The sequence below is a fragment of the Macaca fascicularis genome, chromosome 15 (assembly GCF_037993035.2).
Source record: "Macaca fascicularis isolate 582-1 chromosome 15, T2T-MFA8v1.1".
Lineage (NCBI taxonomy): Eukaryota > Metazoa > Chordata > Mammalia > Primates > Cercopithecidae > Macaca > Macaca fascicularis.
In genome coordinates, this window is record NC_088389.1 from 11,408,139 (window position 1) to 11,428,464 (window position 20,326).

Here is a 20,326-nt window from a genome sequence, read left to right on the forward strand (position 1 = left end):
CAACCTCTTGAGATGGGTTCTTAGCTCATTTGCCATTTTTCTTTCTTTGTAATATACATTTAAGGCCATATGTTTTCTTCTAAGTACTGCTTTATTAGCAATGCCCAATTATTTTTTCAGAAACTTTATTAGGAAAATTTTAGACAGATAACAAAATAAATGAACCAATTTAGCAACTGTCAAACTCCAGCCATCCTTATTCAACATCTACATTCACTCCCTCCAATTATTGTTATCTTTTTTGGTAAATTTTACATACTTTGCAGCCTTAGTACCTTTCAAAATTCAAATAATTCTAATAATTCCATTTGGAATCAAGTAATTCCATTTCTAAAATACATTCTACAAAACAACTTCACACATCCATGAAATGACTTGTATACAAAGTAACTGACTGCAAAATGCCTGTTAATAGGAGACTGACTATATATATATTTTACCCATACAGTGAAATTCTTTTTTTTTTTTTTTTTTTTTGAGACAGAGTCTTGCTCTGTCACCCAGGCTGGAGTGCAGTGGCACCATCTCTGCTCACTGCAAGCTCTGCCTCCTGGGTTCACGCCATTCTCCTGCCTCAGCCTCCCGAGTAGCTGGGACTACAGGCGCCCACTACCACGCCTGGCTAATTTTTTGTATTTTTAGTAGAGACGGGGTTTCACCATGTTAGCCAAGATGGTCTCGATCTCCTGACCTCGTGATCCGCCCGCCTCAGCCTCCCAAAGTGCTGGGATTACAGGCGTGAGCCACCACGTCTGGCCACAGTGAAATTCTTTATAGCTACAAAAAATAATGAGAAAGCCCCTCGGTGGTGGGGCACAGAGAGCGCCAAGATACAGTCTTGTGTGAGGAAACACTGCGTGGGTTGCAGGGTGGCGTGCCAGCCAGCGCCACAGAACAGGAAAGCTGCGATGTGTGTGTTTATTCGAGACTTCCAGTCTCTGTGCTCTGGACCAAATCAGACCAGCCCTCCCTCCACCGAAGACACGCAAGAAAGGCAAATGAGATGTGTGCAAAGTCTCTTAAAGGCTTCAAAAAGCTAAACAAGTTGTAAGAATAACAGAAAGAACCCCGCATCCCCTTCACCCAGAGTCGCCTCTTCTGAACATTCTGCTGCATTAACTTTATCATCCCTGTCCCCCTCCTCCAAAGGAATAACGGTTTTTCCCATAACCATTCAAGAGTTAGTGGCAGATACCACTTCCCAAGCAAGGATGTTATTTTACATAACCACAGTACAATTGAGAATCAGGAAGTTTCACAATGATATAGTACCACCCTCTAAAACATAGTCTACATTCAGATTTCACCAGTCCTCCCAGTGATGTCCTTGGTAGCATTTCCCCCCTTTAACTGTTCCATTTCCTTGGTGTCCTTTTTTTTTTTTTGGAGACAACAGTCTCACTCTGTTGCCCAGGCTGGAGTGCAGTGGCGTGGTCTCGGCTCACTGCACCCTCCGCCTCCTGGGTTCAAGCAATTCTTGTGCCTCAGCCATCTGAATAGCTGGAATTAGAGGCATGCACCACCCTGCCTGGCTAAATTTTTTTTTTTTCAATTAGTTAATTTTCTTTTTTTTTTTTTTTTTTTTTGAGACGGATTTTCACTCTTGTCGCCCAAGCTGGAGTGCAACAGCATGATCTCAGTTCCCTGCAACCTCCACCTTCTGGGTTCAAGCAGTTCTCCTGTCTCAGCCTCCGAGTAGCTGGGATTACAGGTAACTGCCACCACACCTGGCTAATTTTTGTATTTTTAATAGAGACAAGGTTTCACCATGTTGGCTAGGCTGGTCTCAAACTCCTGACCTCAAGTGATCCACCCACTTCAGCCTCCCAAATTGCTGAGATTACAGGCGTGAGCCACCACACCCAACCTTTTGTGTGTGTGTGTGTGTGCGTGTGTGTGTATTTTTAGTAGAGATGGGGTTTCGCCATGTTGCCCAGGCTAGTCTTGAACTCCTGGCCTTAAGTGAAGAGATGGGGTTTTGCCATGTTGTCCAGGCTAGTTTCGAACTCCTGGCCTTAATCCCTCTCAAAGTGCTGGGATTACAGATGTGAGCCACCACGCCAGGCCTTTCTTACTGTCTTTTAATCTATGAACATCGTCCATCTTTGCTGTTGATGGTAGTGAAATTTTGGAGGAATACGGACTAGGTGTTTTGTGGAATGTCCACAGTTGACACTTGTCTGGTATTTCCACTTGAGGAGATTCAGGCTGTGTCCTTTGGGCAGGAGTACAGCATATTCCTGATGTTTTCTATCACTGCATTATGTCACGAGGCACCTGATTCTCGTTTTGATTATTTGGCTAAGGCAGCATCTGCCTCTTTTCCCCACTGTATAAAAATACTGGTTCTTCCTTTGGTGGTAAGAAATGGCTGTGGGGAGACATTTTGAGACTATATAAAGATCCTGTTTCTCTTTAAGCTTCTGTCGGTTTCCTTGTGGTTTTCATTTGCATTTCTCATCTGTGAAGTGAGATTGAACATGGCTCTTGTGTTTATAAGCTGTCTCTCTTTACCTTCACTGTGAGCCTTCACTGTACACAGCTCTTCCTTTTTAATCCGTTCCTGTGATTGGAGAGGCCACCACTCTCGATATCTGAACTTAACTGCTTGCTAAGCAAGGGAGAGCTGGGCTGCAGCACACAGGCCCTCTACGTGTTGTCGAGCATCATGGGGCTCGGGGATCAGTGACTTTCAGATGCAGGGATGTTGAGGGATCGCTTGGCCTTTGGTTTTGGAAGGTAGACAGTGGGGTGAGGGTGCTGCAGCCTGTCTGACTTCCAGAAGTGTGGTTACTGGTGTGAGGTCGCCATTGGTCCATTAGGAAAGGTTTTGTTTTGTTTCTAGTCAATATTCTGTGGAACCATTAAGAAGGGTTTAAACTGGCCGGGCGCGGTGGCTCAAGCCTGTAATCCCAGCACTTTGGGAGGCCGAGGCGGGCGGATCACGAGGTCAGGAGATCGAGACCATCCTGGCTAACACAGTGAAACCCCGTCTCTACTAAAAAATACAAAAAAAAACCTAGCTGGGCGAGGCGGCGGGCCCCTGCAGTCCAGCTACTCGGGAGGCTGAGGCAGGAGAATGGCGTAAACCCGGGAGGCAGAGCTTGCAGTGAGCTGAGATCCAGCCACTGCACTCCAGCCTGGGCGACAGAGCAAGACTCTGTCTCAAAAAAAAAAAAAAAAAAAGAAGGATTTAAACTTTAAATCCAAGGCGGGTGGATCACCTGAAGTCAAATCCCAGCACTTTGGGAGGCCAAGACAGGTGGATTGCTTGAGGTCAGGAGTTTGAGACCAACCTGTCCAACATGGTGAAATCCTATCACCCCATCTTTACTAAAATGCAACAATTAGCTGGGCATGGTGGCAGGCACCAGTAATCCCAGCTAGTGGGGAGACTGAGGCAGAATTGCTTGAACCCGGGAGACGGAGGCTGCAGTGAGCCGAGATTGCGTCACTGCACTCCAGCCTGAGCGACAGAGCCAGACTCTGTCTCAAAAAAAAAAAAACTTTTCGGCCGGGCGCGGTGGCTCAAGCCTGTAATCCCAGCACTTTGGGAGGCCGAGACGGGCGGATCATGAGGTCAGGAGATCGAGACCATCCTGGCTAATACGGTGAAACCCCGTCTCTACTAAAAAATACAAAAAACTAGCCGGGCGAGGTGGCGGGCGCCTGTAGTCCCAGCTACTCGGGAGGCTGAGGCAGGAGAATGGCGTGAACCCGAGAGGAGGAGCTTGCAGTGAGCTGAGATCCGGCCACTGCACTCCAGCCTGGGTGACAGAGCAAGACTCCGTCTCAAAAAAAAAAACAAAAACTTTTCCATTAAATTTGTGTATACTTTGTGACATTTCTTCAAATCACATGATTTTTAAAATTAAAATGGGTTTTTATGGTTTTAAGTAAAACTACATGTTTAAAAACTGATTATTGGCCAGGCGCGGTAGCTCAAGCCTGTAATCCCAGCACTTTGGGAGGCCGAGACGGGCGGATCACGAGGTCAGGAGATCAAGACCATCCTGGCTAACACGGTGAAACCCCGTCTCTACTAAAAAATACAAAAAACTAGCCGGGCGAGGTAGCTGGCGCCTGTAGTCCCAGCTACTCGGGAGGCTGAGGCAGGAGAATGGCGTGAACCCGGGAGGCGGAGCTTGCATTGAGCTGAGATCCGGCCACTGCACTCCAGCCTGGGCGACAGAGCGAGACTCCGTCTCAAAAAAAAATAAATAAAATAAAAAAAATAAAAATAAAAAAATAAAAACTGATTATTAAGCTGGGTGTGGTGACACATGCCTGTTGTCCCAGCTACTCTGGAGGCTGAGGTGGGAGGATCACTTGAGCCTGGGAGACAGAAGTTGCAGTGAGCCGAGATCACGCCACTGCATTCCAGCCTGGGTGACAAAGTGAGACCCTGTCTCAAAAAAATAAAAATAAATAAAAGGGCCCCACGAAATCCAGGCTGGGGGTAACTGATGAACTGATTATCTATTTAAGATTTACAAATCTCGAAACTCTAAGATAGAGTTTCTGGCATCTAGTCAAATACTGTTTGAAATACTATATACTCTCAAAGTTTTAATAACAAATTAAAATGGTAAAATTTATATTGAAAGTTCAGTCTCCTCAGATTCTTAAAGACTTCTTTGTGAATGATATAAGCAGGATTTAAGGATAGCATCTCCACCTAATGAGATGTAACACTTGCTTAGTTTTAAAATGTCCAGATCAATTATTGTTATTTCTCGAGGCATGGGCTTGGGTCTGCAGCATGTTGGGCGCACAGCATCATGGGAAGGGGAAAGGCACAGGCTGCCTTAGAGCTGGGGTTTCAGAGTGAGACAGATTTGGCATAGAGTCCAGGGACTCCACTTAAAGTCTGCGGGCAATTGTTACCTATTTGTCTGAGCCTTTTGTTTCCTCATGGGCATAATGATTTAATAGGCCATTAGGAGGGCTAAAGGAGATAATGGGCCAGGTGCAGTGGCTCACGCCTGGAGTCCCAGCACTTGGGAGGCCAAGGCGGGTGGATCACCTGAAGTCAAGAGTTCAAGACCAGTCTGGCCAGCATGGTGAAACTCTGTCTCTACTAAAAATACAAAAATTTAGCCTGGCGTGGTGGCGGGCACATGTATTCCCAGCTACTCAGGAGGCTGAGCCAGGAGAACGACTTGAACCCTGGAGGCAGAGGTTGCAGTGAACCGAGAATGTGCCACTGCACTCCAGCCTGGGTGACACAGCGAGACTCCATCCCCCCCCCCAAAAAAAAGATAATGCAAGAAAGAGACATAGTCTGGTACCTGGCACATACGTCCTCAGCTAGTGATTACTGTAATGAAGAGGTTGGAAGAATCTGATCACCTTTTACCTCTACATACTTAACAGATCAAATTCTTCATGCTAATTATTTTAACTACTGGATTAGTTAATTGTTTTTGAATGTTCCCCTTTTATTAGGAAAAAGTGCCCAATAAGTTAAGTTGGTGGTTTTTACTTTAAAAAACAATTGGCCGGGCGCGGTGGCTCACGCCTGTAATCCCAGCACTTTGGGAGGCCGAGGCGGGCGGATCACAAGGTCAGGACATCGAGACCACGGTGAAACCCCATCTCTACTAAAAATACAAAAAATCAGCCGGGCGCGGTGGCGGGCGCCTGTAGTCCCAGCTACTCGGGAGGCTGAGGCAGGAGAATGGCGTGAACCCAGGAGGCGGAGCTTGCAGTGAGCTGAGATCGCGCCACTGCACTCCAGCCTGGGCTGAGCGAGACTCCGTCTCAAAAAAAAAAAAAAAAAACAATTAAAGAATAATTTCTGACCCACTTATTGTAAATTGAAATGTATTGTAAATTGAAAACGTACCAAAACCTCGTAAGCATCTGCTTTTTTTTTAGCTTTGTAAGATAAATATCAGGGAACATCTATCTTTGAATTGTGACCAATACGTTGTCCTGAGTGTAATGATTAAAAGGGAAGGATCTGGAGTCACACTACCTGCTGAAGTCTCTGCTCTATCCCTGATTAGCCGTGTGAACTTGGGCAACCTGTCTGTGCCTCAGTTTCCTCATCTCTCCAGCACGAGGGAGGGAGTGGTAGCTCCCTCCTCGAGTTGTCGTGAGGATTATTTATTGCTGCAGTTAAGGTGCTTCGGGCAGGGCTGAGCACCAGGTAAGCATCAGCACATTGGCCAGCATTATACTTTGCCTTCTCGACTAGTGATAGAAGTTATTTTAATTTAAACCAAATCCATTCTGTACTACTGATTCTTTTTCCCCTTTACGTTTTTTTTAAACCAAATAAACAATAGCTTTCTGTCTTCCACAAAACATTGTGTCATATTTGGCCGGGCGCGGTGGCTCACGCCTGTAATCCCAGCACTTTGGGAAGCCGAGGCGGGCGGATCACAAGGTCAGGAGATCGAGACCACGGTGAAACCCCGTTTCTACTAAAAATACAAAAAATTAGCCGGGCGCGGTGGCGGGCGCCTGTAGTCCCAGCTACTCAGGAGGCTGAGGCAGGAGAATGGCGTGAACCCGGGAGGCGGAGCTTGCAGTGAGCCGAGATTGCGCCACTGCACTCCAGCCTGGGCGACAGAGCGAGACTCTGTCTCAAAAAAAAAAAAAAAAAAAAAAAAACAAAAAAAAAAAAACAACATTGTGTCATATTTGTATCACACATGTATGATGATCTTATGTTTATGTAAAGCTATAAACCTCACCTGAATCAATGTACTGACTACACTGTATTGAAATCATAGATTTTTAAACTAACTTGCTTTTTATCTTTTCTTTCCTTTTCTAAAGTGATGTTCCTCCATCTTATGTTCAAACGAAATTTTCTAGGCTGAAAGCTATCTATGTTCCATTTTGGCAGAAAAAGACTTTTCCAGGTTAGTATTGTTAATATTTATATGGCTAAGAACATGGCGTTTGGTGCCACGTGCTGGTAATGAAAGTCACCTCGGCAAGTGACTGGACTTAGAGCCTCAGCTTCGTCAGCTGCAAAATGGTGGAAACAGGCAGGTGTAATCCCTACGTGGCAGGACTTTCCGAAGTCCTAAATGAGGCCATGAACGTGTAAGGTGTGGTCATCCCGGTGCTTGACACTTAGTGACCACTCTGTAAATAGCTGAGTCCTGCTGGTGTTACCATCTCACACACACACACTCATGTGCACACAGCACATGCACACGACATGCCTGTGCACCACACCACATGCATGCACTCACACACACCACATGCACGTACACACATACACATGCACATACACACAGAAGCATACACGCGTTCCAGAAAGAATGAAAGACACCCAGTTCCTTCTTTGTAGCCATTTGTGGATGTTTTAGATATGTAAGTCCCAAACTCGGATCATCAGAGCCATGTGAGAAACTTGTTAAAAACACAAATTCCTGGCCAGATGCAGTGGCTTATGTCTGTAATCCCAACACTTTTTGAGAGGCCAAGGTAGGAGGATCGCCTAAGACGAGGAATTCAAGACCATCCTGGGCAACCTAGAGAGACCCTCCCTCCCCCCCACACACACCCCTATCTCTACAAAAAATACAAAAATTATCCGGGAATGGTGGTGCATGTCTGTGTTCCCAGTTACTTGGGAGGCTGAGAGGGGGGGATTGCTTGAGCCTGGGAGTTCCAGGCTGCAGTGATCGCACCGCTGCACTCCAGCTGGGGTGACACAGCCAGACCCTATCTCAAAAAAAAAAAAAAAAAAGATACAAATTTCTGGGCCTCATTTCAGATCTACCAATTCCTAGTCTCTAGACCGAGTCCAGAGCCTGGATTTTCACTAACAAACTTGCAGGCCTGTGCTCTCTCTCAGTGTCTGTGCAGCACTGGTGTTTCTCCTGGACCCACCATTTGGATGATATCGTATCCTGGGCTGTGATGAAATGCGTCTTTGCGTTCAGCAGACATCACTACCTGGGTTTGAATCCTTATGAACTCCATGACCCTGGGCAAGTCTCTTAATGTCTTTATGCCTTGGTTTCCTCAGTTGAAAAACAAGTTAAAAATAGTGCCTAACTCATAGGATTTTTGCAAGGATTAAAGAAGTGAATGTGAGTAAACCAACTGGAACCAGACCTTACACACAGCAATAACAGGAGCAGTTCATAGTCATTACCAGTCTCCTGCATGCCTCAACCGTGATAAGAGGCCTTGTCCAGGCCGGGCGCGGTGGCTCAAGCCTGTAATCCCAGCACTTTGGGAGGCCGAGACGGGTGGATCACGAGGTCAGGAGATCGAGACCATCCTGGCTAACACGGTGAAACCCCGTCTCTACTAAAAAATACAAAAAACTAGCCAGGCGAGGCGGCGGGCGCCTATAGTCCCAGCTACTCGGGAGGCTGAGGCAGGAGAATGGCGTGAACCCGGGAGGCGGAGCTTGCAGTGAGCTGAGATCCGGCCACTGCACTCCAGCCTGGGCGACAGAGCAAGACTCCGTCTCAAAAAAAAAAAAAAAAAAAAAGAGGCCTTGTACAGACAGATAATTGCACAATTAAATTTCTTTTCTGTAGAGATCATCGACTACCTTTATGAGACGACTCTACCTTTCCTTAAAGAAAAGTTAGAAAAGATGTTGCAGAAAAAAGGCACTGAAATCCAGACTCCTGCAGCACCCAAGCAAGTTTTCCCGTTTCGAGACATCTTTTATTATGAAGACGATAGTGAAGGAGAGGACATAGAAAAAGAAAGTGAAGGCCAGGCGCCGTGGCTCACGCCTGTAATTCCAGCACTTTGGGAGGCTGACGCCAGTGGGTCATCTGAGATCAGGAGTTCGAGACCAGCCTGACCAACATGATGAAGACCTGTCACTACTAAAAATGCAAAAATTAGCCAGGTGTGGTGGTACTCACCTGTAATTTCAACTTGGGAGGCTGAGGCAGGAGAATCAGTTGAACCCAGGAGGCGGAGGTTGCAGTGAGCCAAAGTCGCACCACCACATGAGAGAGAGATTACTATTTCTTGTCCCTTTTTATCAGTTTGATTATATTTATATATATATGTGTCAGTAAATCTGTTTTCAGTATTGATGTTTAATAAAGAATGTACAATGGCCAGAGTTCTACTCTTTCCTCTGGAGCATTAAAATGTATTGCCATTCATATTAAAGTGTATTTGAATGTGAAAAGAAAGAGGAGCATATGGATTGATTTAATAAATAATTACAACTAATGGTTTTATTAAAGGACAAAAGTTTCACAAATCCCTCTAATTGTAGCAGAGAATAGGGTCACATTCTATGAACATTTCATTACGTGAGTTCAGCTAGATGGGTACTGAATGAAAAGGAGAAAGTTAACAATTTCAGAAAAGCATGTGCCCTTCTGCTGTGTTTCCAGTTGTTTAGATGTCTGCTCTCCATGTACATATGTATCACATTCGCGTTAGGTGGATGTTGTGAATCCCATTCCCTCAAACAGGTCTCTTTCCCTTGTACCTATCATAGTGTACATAGCTCATCTTCCTGAGTTTGATTCTAGTGTTCAAAGATAAGTATTTTTCATACAGGATGTCCTGTCAAAGCAAGTCACTGAACTTACCTGGTATTTAACTGAAAACAAACAAAAAATAGCAATCTCTTCCATTGCTTGTAGAAAAACTGGCTTAGGCCAGGCACAGTGGCTCACGTCTGTAATCCCAGCACTTTGGGAGGCCAAGGCAGGAGTATCACTTGAGCCCAGGAGTTCGAGACCAGCCTGGCAACATAGTGAGAACTTGTCTCTATAAAAAGGAAGGAAGGGGCCAGGCACGGTGGCTCACGCCTATAATCCCAGCACTTTGGGAGGCCGAGGTGGGCAGATCACAAGATCAGGAGATCGAGACCATCCTGGCTAACACAGTGAAACCCCATCTCTGTTATATTTATTGAAAGGTGCTGGCCGGGCGCGGTGGCTCAAGCCTGTAATCCCAGCACTTTGGGAGGCCGAGGCGGGTGGATCACGAGGTCAGGAGATCGAGACTATCCTGGCTAACATGGTGAAACCCCGTCTCTACTAAAAATACAAAAAACTAGCCGGGCGTGGTGGCGGGCGCCTGTAGTCTCAGCTACTTGGGAGGCTGAGGCGGGAGAATGGCGTGAACTCGGGAGGCGGAGCTTGCAGTGAGCCGAGATCATGCCACTGCACTCCAGCCTGGGAGACACAGCGAGACTCCGTCTCAAAAAAAAAAAAAAAAAAAAGAAAGGTGCTAGCCAGGTGCGGTAGTGCAGCCTATGGTCTTAGCTACTCAGAAGGCTGAGGTGGGAGGATCACTTGAGCTCAGGAGTTTGAGGCTGCAGTGAGCTATGATGGCACCATGTACTCCAGCCTGGGGGACAGTGACAGACCAGACGCTTAAAAGAAAAAAAAAAAAAAAATGTGGGCCGGGCGCGGTGGCTCAAGCCTGTAATCCCAGCACTTTGGGAGGCCGAGACGGGCGGATCACGAGGTCAGGAGATCGAGACCATCCTGGCTAACACGGTGAAACCCCGTCTCTACTAAAAAAATACAAAAAACTAGCCGGGCGAGGTGGCGGGCGCCTGTAGTCCCAGCTACTCGGGAGGCTGAGGCAGGAGAATGGCGTGAACCCGGGAGGCGGAGCTTGCAGTGAGCTGAGATCCGGCCACTGCACTCCAGCCTGGGCGACAGAGCGAGACTCCGCGTCAAAAAAAAACAACAAAAAAAGTGTCAGGCAGTCAGGCATAACTCCTGTAGGATATTCAAAGATAATTTCAATGGTGGGCTATTCCATCAATCAGGAAAGCAAAACCACCCTAGATATTTCAAATGGAGAAGAACTTAATATAAATTTTATGTTCCTTTTGGAGGGCAATTTGGTAAGATACATCAAAGCCTGAAGAGGCCAGGCACAATGGCTCACACCTGTAATCCTAGCACTTTACGAGGCCAAGGCGGGCAGATCACCTGAGGTCAGGAGTTAGAGACCAGCCTGGCCAACATGATAAAACTCCATCTCTACCAAAAAAAAATGCAAAGAAAATTAGCTGGGCGTGGTGGTGTCTGCCTGTAATCCTAGCTACTTGGAGGCTGAGGCAAGAGAATCACTTGAACCTAGGAGGTGGAGGTTGCAGCGAGCTGAGATCACGCCACTACACTCCAGCCTGGGTGACAGAGTAAGACCCTGTCTCAAAAAAAAAAAGTAATAGAGGCTGGGCATGGTGGCCCACGCCTGTAATCCCAGCACTTTGGGAGGCCGAGGCAGGAGGATCAGGAGGTCAGAGGTCAGGAGTTTGAGACCAGCCTGACCAACACGGTGAAACCCCATCTCTACTAAAAATATAAAAATTAGCTGGGTGTGGTGGTGCGCGCCTGTAATCCCAGCTACTCCGGAGGCTGAGGCAGGAGAATCACTTGAACCCGGGAGGCAGAGGTTGCAGTGAGCCGAGATCCCGCGACTGCACTCCAGCCTGGGCGGCAGAGACTCTATCTCAAAAAAAACAAGCATTGACAGTGCAGCTTTGGGGCCTGCTTTCTTAGAGGTTACACAGTCGAGCGCTTCCGGAACACCATTTCCTGTTTATTTCCTGAAATACATGCGCAGGCATTCTTCAGCCTACCTCCGTGCCATCAGCTCGCTCCCAGTTTATCCAGGTTGTCACATGGTCCATTATACAATCGCTGCTTCCTGAACACCCTCCATCCCGGCATTCTGTCCCCCTGTGGCATGTCCCTGTTTAAGACACCAGACCTGGGTGAACCCTTCCCTTTGCCTGTTACCTGCACCTGAAGAGCTGAATATTCCCAGAAGAAAATTACAGCTGAGCTGTGCAGATTTCACTGTAATGATGATAAAGCTCAAACGGACACAATGTTACCAAAGGATCCTACTTTGAATCTCTAGTAGGCTTGCTTTGCTTTTCCCCACATCAGATCATGTCCACAGTCAGCCCTCTCACACTCCCTTACTGCCTTATGTATATAATCCACTTAGGAAAGTGAAGCCATAAGACATAAGCTCCTTCCTCCCTCCACCAAGCCAACAAACCTACCTCCAGCCACACTTAAGCCGATGCCTACACCTAAGCCCCTGCAGCCCATCCCCTGCTTTTTTTTTTTTTTTTTTTTTAAAGAGACAGGGTCTCACTGTGTTGCCCAGGCTGGAGTTCACAATCACAACTCATTGCAACTTCGACCTCCCAGCCTCAAGCAATCCTCCCACCTCAGCCTCCCATGTAGCTGGGACCACAGCAGGCATGTGCTACCACACCAGCTAATTTTTATTTTTTATTTTTGTGTAGAAACACGGTCTCTGTATGTTGCCCATGCTGGTCTTAAATTCCTGGGCTCAAGTGATCCTCCCACCTCTGCCTCCCAAAGTGTTGAGATTACAGGGTGTGAGCGCCTGGCTACCCCCAGCATTTTCTGAGATTTTGATATTTTGTTGATTCTTCTCCTAAATTGTCAGCCTTCTGTTCTGGACCATTAACACCATACAAACAGGCTCTAGTATAACTCATCTTAATTTAACGTGTGTGTGTGTGTGTGTGTGTATGTATTTATGTATGGACTCAATTAGTTTCTGCTACGCTCCTCCCCCTGCATTCAACATTGAAAAGTTAGTGTTCCTCAGAGCTCAATTTTGGGCTTCTTCACATTCTCTCCATGACTTGAAATAACGTGTATATGCTAATCCCTCCTCCCGAGTGTGTAGTTACAGGTCAGATTCTCCCTGGAACACCAGGATAAAAAAAATTCATCTGCCTACTCACTGTCTCCATGCAGGGATCTTACACCTGAAATCTATTATCATATTACAAATAACATTCTTTCTTTTTTTTTGAGATAGAGTTTTGCTCTTGTTGCCCAGGCTGGAGTGCAATGACGCGATCTTGGCTCACCGCAACTCCCGCCTCCCAGGTTCAAGCGTTTCTCCTGCCTCAGCCTCCCGAGTAGCTGGGATTACAGGCATGTGCCACCACGCCTGGCTAATTTTTTATTTTTAGTAGAGATGGGGTTTCTTCATCTTGGTCAGGCTGGTCTCGAACTCCCGACCTCAGGTGATCCGCCCACCTCGGCCTCCCAAAGTGCTGGGATTACAAGTGTGAGCCACCTCATCCAGCACAAACAACTTTCTAATTGCTGACACCCATCTCAAAATCTGTCACTTGTCCCCCAGGCTTCCTCATCTCTGCCAATGGTATTGTTACTGGGCATCCTGTGTTGGAATGGATTCTGTCATGCGCGTCCGTGTGAAAAGACCACCAAACAGGCTTTGTGTGAGCAACGTAGCTGTTTATTTCACCTGGGTGCAGGCGGGCTGAGTCCGAAAAGAGAGTCAGCGAAGGGAGATAAGGCTGGGGTCATTTTATAGGATTTCGGTAGGTAAAGGAAAATTACGGTCAAAGGGGGTTTGTTCTCCGGCAGGCAGGAGTGGGGGTCACAAGGTACTCAGTGGGGGAGCTTTTTGAGCCGGGATGAGCCAGGAAAAGGAATTTTACAAGATAATATCATCGCTTAAGGCAAGGACGGGCCATTTTCACTTTTTTTGTGGTGGAATGTCATCGGTTAAGGCGGGGCAGGGCATTTGCACTTCTTTTGTGATTCTTCAGTTACTTCAGGCCATCTGGGCGTATCCGTGCAAGTCACAGGGGATGCGACGGCTTGGCTTGGGCTCAGAGGCCTGACAGATTCTTTAACCAAGAACAACAGAGCTGGAGCTCTGGACCCGCAATCTCAGTTCTTGCGATAGCAAGCAAAGAATTGCAAACTAGGCGGGGCGCGGTGGCTCACATCTGTAATCCCAGCATTTTGGGAGGCTGAGGCAGGTGGATCACGAGGTCAGGAAATAGAGACCATCCTGGCGAACACGGTAAAACCCCGTCTGTACTAAAAACACAAAAAAATTAGCCGGGCATGGTGGCGGGCGCCTGTAGTCCCAGCTACTCTGAGGCTGAGGCAAGAGAATGGCATGAACCCAGGGGGCGGAGCTTGTAGTGAGCCGAGATTGTGCCACTGCACTCAAGCCTGGGCGACAGAGCGAGACTCCATCTCAAAAAAAAAAAAAAAAAAAAAAAAAAGGCACACTAACACTGAAATGCAAGCTTAAAGCAAGGTTTATTGCAACCCAGTAAAACACTCTGAGGGAGAGCAGGCTGATTTCTGGGAAGTAAAATCAGCACCTCTTTACAAAACTCAAGGTGCTTTTACGGGGTTTGTGGGAGGAGTTGAAACTTAGGCTGTGTTTGATTGGCAGTTTATGGTTACATCCCTAAAATTAAACTGCGTGTGTTTTTACCCATAATTCATTAAGAAAAGCGCACTCAGAGGGGCAAAACCACATATAAATTGTATTATAATGACTGTATAATGAGGATGGGCCATCATTATCTGTGCCCCAGTTTTTCTTCCTCCAGGATGTGCTGGCCCCAGATTTTACCACGAATTCCATCCATTAGGGTGGAGTTAGGACGGTCTGGGGCTGAACTTAGGTGGGCTAGGGCTGGTCTTAGTGACAGCCCTCCTGCTTTCTTCTCTCTCCCTCTCCCAGCTGCTAATGTCCATCTAACTACCTAACAGTATAGTCGTTCTGTTTGTTCAAGTCAGAAACCTAGAAGTCATTCTGTTTCCATCCTTTCTTCCAGGACCTCCACATCCAACCTGAGAGCAAACCCCACCCCACCACATTTGCCTCCAAGTCCACCTGCCCTCTAGCCACCTCCACTGCCACCTGCCGTGACCTCAGACTTCATTCTCTGAGTTACACTGATCTCCCTGCTTCCCCTACCAGCCCTTCTCCGATCTGTAGTCCCCACATCTGCAACAACTGATCCTGCACCACCCTGTTGAGAACCTTGAAATGGGGACGGGTGTGGTGGCTCATGCCTGTAATCCCAGCACTTTGGGAGGCCGAGGCAGGGGGATCACCTGAGGTCAGGAGTTCGAGACCAGCCTGGCCAACATGGTGAAACCCTGTTTCTCCTAAAAATACAAACGTTAGCCAGGCGTGGTGGTGGGCACCTGTTATCCCAGCTACTCGGGAGGCTGAGGCAGGAGAATTGCTTGAACCCAGGAGGCAGAGGTTGCCGTGAACCGTGATCACGCCATTGCACTCCAGCCTGGGTGACAGAGCGAGACTCTGTCAAAAAAGAAAGGAAATAAAGAGAGAGAGAGAGAGAGAGAGAGAGAGAGAGAGAGAGAGAGAGAGACAGAAAGAAAGAAAGAAAGAAAGAAAGAAAGAAAGAAAGAAAGAAAGAAAGAAAGAAAAGAAAGAAGGAAAGAAAGAAAGGAAGGAAGAAAGAAAGAAAGAAAGAAGACAGAAGGAAGGAAGGAGAGAGAGAGAAAGAAAGAACGAAAGAAAGAAAGAAAGAGAAAAAGAAAGAAAGAAAGAGAAAGAAAGAACCTTGAAATGGCTTCCCCCATGCTTTTGGATAATATTCAAACTCTATGTCATCGTGTCTACAGGGGTTCTACACAATCTGCTGTTGCTTGTCTCTTCAACCCTGTCTCAGGCTCTTATTCCTCTCACCCACTATACTCCAGGAACCTGCTGTTGAATGAATGAATGAATGAATGAATGAATAGCACGAAACACCCCATGGCCTTTGTGGGTACCATTCCTTGGCTAGAACAATGCAACAAAAATTTGCAAGGTTGACTCCTCATTTAATTTTGTACTCAATGGAAAAGAGTGGAAGGCTCATTTTTGCAAGGCTGACTCCTCATTGAGGTTTCCACTCAAATGCGGTTTCCTCAGAGAGAAGACATTTTCTGATCTCCCCCTAGTGCCAAGCAGACCCCCATGAATTTACCTTACTCTGCTGTCATGTGTATAGCATTTATCTCTATCCTGCTTTTTGAATTACTTGTTTACTACCCAGCTCCTGCCTCAGAATATAAGCTCCAAGGAAGCAGAAATGTATTTATTCCTACGTCCCCAGTACCTTGAATGGTGTCTGGGTTGAATGAATGAATGGAAGGAAGGGAATAGTGGCGGAAGGAGGAAGAGAGGAAGAAAAGAAGCCAGGCAGGAAGACAACAGACAACAAACAATCACAATCATGTTGAATGCTACAGAGAATTATAGGCAGGGCTATCCTTGTGGGAAAGGGGAAGGGGTGGCTGGCAATTGGGAGGACGGAGAGCCAGGATTCCTGTCTATCTAAGCAACTTGAGACACCCCAAAGTCATTTTCTAGATACCATGCTGGTGGTCCAATCTCAGGCAATTCTGCAAAAGAAATAGCTCACTGGGCAGCTGAAGTAAGTGGGCCACCACCCCACCTTCCTAGAACCAGAGCCAGCCACACAGCCCTGGAAGAAGCCCCTCAGTACAAGTTTCCCCAAGCTCCTGGGAGCATCTGGTCCACCCCACGTGTAGGGGGTAGGGGTAGAGATTTGGAGGTTGCCCCCAACAGGGAGAATTGGAGCTTAGGACCTCAAAGTCCTGCTCCAGGATCTTAGCCCTCTGCCCAAGGAAGGTACTGTGCCAGGCCAGTTCTCCCTGACAGTCACACAGACAGGCCTGCATAGCACCCCAGTTACACAGACAAATTTTCACAGCACTGTCTTAACATTGAGCTAATAATTAGACCCAGAGAAATCGATGCCCAACTCGAAGCGTTACAGTTTTTTCAGTGCTTACATGTGAGGGGGTTATATGGCTATGTGTGGTATCGCATTCAGCTAAGTCTATAGGTGACTAATTTTATTCAGAAATTAAATATACGTTCAGGAGAAGCTTTGCATAGGCTTCTCCCAAACCTGGAGCAAGTCAAGATAATGGAGACAGCCTTACATTCCTTGTGCCAGGACCCATCTCAGGTCAATGAAATCTGGGGCGCGTTAAGGTAACAAAGCCAGCAGTGTGAACAGATTTATTGGAGAGTCTAAGGCAGCTCTCCGGACCAAACCGTAAAAGAGATAAGATAGAAATAATCACTTCAGTACCACAGTCCTTATTAATTAGAATTTAGGAGACAGGCTTCGATGATACTGGGGTCCTCATAGATTCACTGAACTTAAAGCATTTTTGGGCCGGGCGCAGTGGCTCAAGCCTGTAATCCCAGCACTTTGGGAGGCCAAGACGGGCGGATCACGAGGTCAGGAGATGGACACCATCCTGGCTAACCCGATGAAACCCTGTCTCTACTAAAAAAATACAAAAAACTAGCCGGGCGAGGTGGTGGGCGCCTGTAGTCCCAGCTACTCGGGAGGCTGAGGCAGGAGAATGGCGTGAACCGGGGAGGCGGAGCTTGCAGTGAGCTGAGATCCGGCCACTGCACTCCAGCCTGGGTGACAGAGCGAGACTCCGTCTCAAAAAAAAAAAAAAAAAAAAAAAAAGATCAAAAAAAAAGATCCAAAGCATTTTTGGCTTCTAACCGAGTTAGAACAAAATCAGTCACCTATAGACTTAGCCGAATGCGATACCACACATAGCCATATAACCCCCACACAGGTAAGCACTGAGAAAATTGTAACGCTTCGAGTCGGTCTGGTGAAACTATCTCCGACCTTCTCCCTATATCTGGTTACAGCCATAGACTTCCTTTCCTAGTTTATCTTTTCTTGTTACTAAGCCACGAGAACACACAGCCAGACCCGGCTTGGGCTTGGTCTGGGAACAGCACTGGCAGCCCCAACTTGTCCCAGGCAGCAGAGAGGGACTTCGAAAATGTTGAGAAGTCACTCCAAACGGCAACGGTCCCTGAGGGCTTGCCCAGGTCTGAAGGTGGGACTGAGAATACAGGCCTCCTTGGAAGGGCTTAACCCAGTTGGGAAGGAAAAGCCTCTCAGAACATCCTGTACTCACCCTTGTGTAACTTTCAGCACAATGGAAATTGCTCACCTAATGCCCGTCCCTCCCTTTGAATGTGAATGCCACTGACTGGTCATACCCACCCTCTAGTGAGGATTTATTCGATCTTTATTGAATATATGGCGGCATGCAGGGTGCTTTTTACCTTAAACTTTTATGTACTCAAAACTTTTTTCAACATCACTTTTTCCAAGACCTTTGTAGCTATTTTTTGTTTGTTTGTTTGAGATGGAGTCTCGCGCTGTTGCCCAGGCTGGAGTGCGGTGGTGCAATCTTAGCTCACTGCAACCTCTGCCTCTCAGGTTCAAGCGATTCTCCTGCCTCAACCTCCCAAGTAGCTGGGATTACAGGCACCCACCATGACGCCTGGCTAATTTTTGCATTTTTAGTAGTGACAGGTCTTCACCATGTTGGCCAGGCTGGTCTAGAACTCCTGACCTCAAGTGATCTGCCCACCTCAGCCTCCCAAATTGCTGGGATTACGGGCGCAAGCCACCGCGCCCAGTCCACTGTAGCTCTTTTTTTTGTTATACGGAGTCTCGTTGTGTTGCCCAGGCTGGAGTGCAGCGGCACAATCTCGGCTCACTGCAAGCTCCGCCTCCTGGGTTCACGCCATTCTCCTGCCTCAGCCTCCCGAGTAGCTGGGTCTACAGGCGCCTGCCACCACGCCCGGCTAATTTTTTTTTTGTATTTTTAGTAGAGATGGGGTTTCACTGTGTTAGCCAGGATGGCCTCGATCTCCTGACCTCGTGCTCCGCCCGCCTTGGCCTCCCAAAATGCTGGGATTACAGAAGTGAGCCACCGCGCCCGGCCCACTGTAGCTGTTTTTTTTTTTTTTTTTTTTTTTTTTTTTTTTTTTTTGAGACGGAGTCTCGCTCTGTCGCCGGGCTGGAGTGCAGTGGCCGGACCTCAGCTCACTGCAAGCTCCGCCTCCCGGGTTTCCGCCATTCTCCTGCCTCAGCCTCCCGAGTAGCTGGGACCACAGGCGCCCGCCACCTCGCCCGGCTAGTTTTTTGTATTTTTAGTAGAGACGGGGTTTCACCGTATTAGCCAGGATGGTCTCGATCTCCTGACCTCGTGATCCGCCCGTCTCGGCCTCCCAAAGTGCTGGGATTACAGGCTTGAGCCACCGCGCCCGGCCTGTAGCTGTTTTTAAGAGAAAAAAAGTATATTAAAATCATTCCAGTTTTTTTTTTTTTTTAAAATGCACAGGGATTTGTTTTTGGCAGTTTAGCAGTGTAGGTATCCAGACTGCCCCGACCTCCCTCTGAACACCAGAAAGGTTGAATGAAGGTTTTATTCAATGTTATTAAATGCATCAATGAGCTGCTAAGAAAGTTGGTGAAAGTGGAAACCCATAAGGTAAGCCAAGCACCGTAGCTGGCCTTCAACTAGTTATTAAATAAAACAAATAGAACTAATAGTAACTGAAAAAAGGAAATAATAGACATATAAAACTCAGTGGAATGGATCAACAAAAAGTGGTATACAATAGGATACTATTCAGGCACAAAAAGGAATGAAGTACTGATCCATGCTACCGTGTGAAGGAACCTTGAAAATACCGTGCTCAGTGAAAGCCAGACACAAAGGGTCACATATTGCCTGATTCCATTTATATGAAATGGAATAGGTAATTACACAGACAGAAAGCAGATTGCTGGTTGCCAGGGCCTGAGAGAAGTGGGGAATAATTGCTGAATGGGTGTGGGATTTCATTTAAGGATAACGAAATGTTTTGGAACTATTTCAAGTGGTTGCACAACATTGTGAATGTATTACCATGGAATTGTTCACTTCAAAATGGTTAGTTCTATATTCTGTGAATTTCCTTTCAACAACAACAACAAAAAAAAAAAAAAAAAAAAGGAAAAAAAAAAAGGAAGAAATAGCCACCAAAATTTTTTATAAAGAAAGAAAACCCATCAGTGAAATCCACCACGTTAATGAAGAAGAAAAATTATGAGAAACTAAAAAATAAATGACACTGATAACTTTTAAATCCATTCAATAGGAAGAGATGGCAGTTTCCTTAATCAGATAAAGGTATCTACAAAAACTGATAGTCAATGTTATTGTTATAGGCAGAAAATTGAAAAATTTCTCATTGAGATTAAGAAAAAGAGGCCGGGCGCGGTGGCTCAAGCCTGTAATCCCAGCACTTTGGGAGGCCGAGACAGGCGGATCACTAGGTCAGGAGATCGAGACCATCCTGGCTAACACGGTGAAACCCCGTCTCTACTAAAAATACAAAAAAAAAAACTAGCCGGGCGAGGTGGTGGGCGCCTGTAGTCCCAGCTACTCAGGAGGCTGAGACAGGAGAATGGCCCGAACCCGGGAGGCGGAGCTTGCAGTGAGCTGAGATCCGGCCACTGCACTCCAGCCTGGGCGACAGGGCGAGACTCCGTCTCAAAAAAAAAAAAAAAAAAAAAAAAAAAAAGAAAAAGAGTAATACTCTGAGGTGAGAGGATCTCTTGAGCCAAGAGTTTTTTTTTTTTTTTTTTTTTTTTGAGACGGAGTCTCGCTCTGTCGCCCAGGCTGGAGTGCAGTGGCCGGATCTCAGCTCACTA

The 20,326-nt window shown here is 46.8% G+C and overlaps 1 protein-coding gene across 10 annotated transcripts in view; it reads left to right on the forward strand.

Moving 5' to 3' along the window:
- TTF1 (transcription termination factor 1) overlaps positions 1 to 9,137 on the forward strand; it is a 33,898-nt gene extending 24,761 nt beyond the window's left edge. For all 10 annotated transcript variants that reach the window (XR_012424217.1, XR_012424218.1, XR_001485387.4 and 7 more), the window contains 2 exons: positions 6,790 to 6,875; positions 8,520 to 9,137. Coding sequence is in view for 4 of the 10 variants with exons in the window: in XM_005580568.5 (XP_005580625.3) it covers positions 6,790 to 6,875; positions 8,520 to 8,794 (361 nt within the window). In the remaining 6 variants the exon portion in view is untranslated. The remainder of the gene's footprint in view (positions 1 to 6,789; positions 6,876 to 8,519) is intronic.
- Positions 9,138 to 20,326: the final 11,189 nt, after the last annotated feature.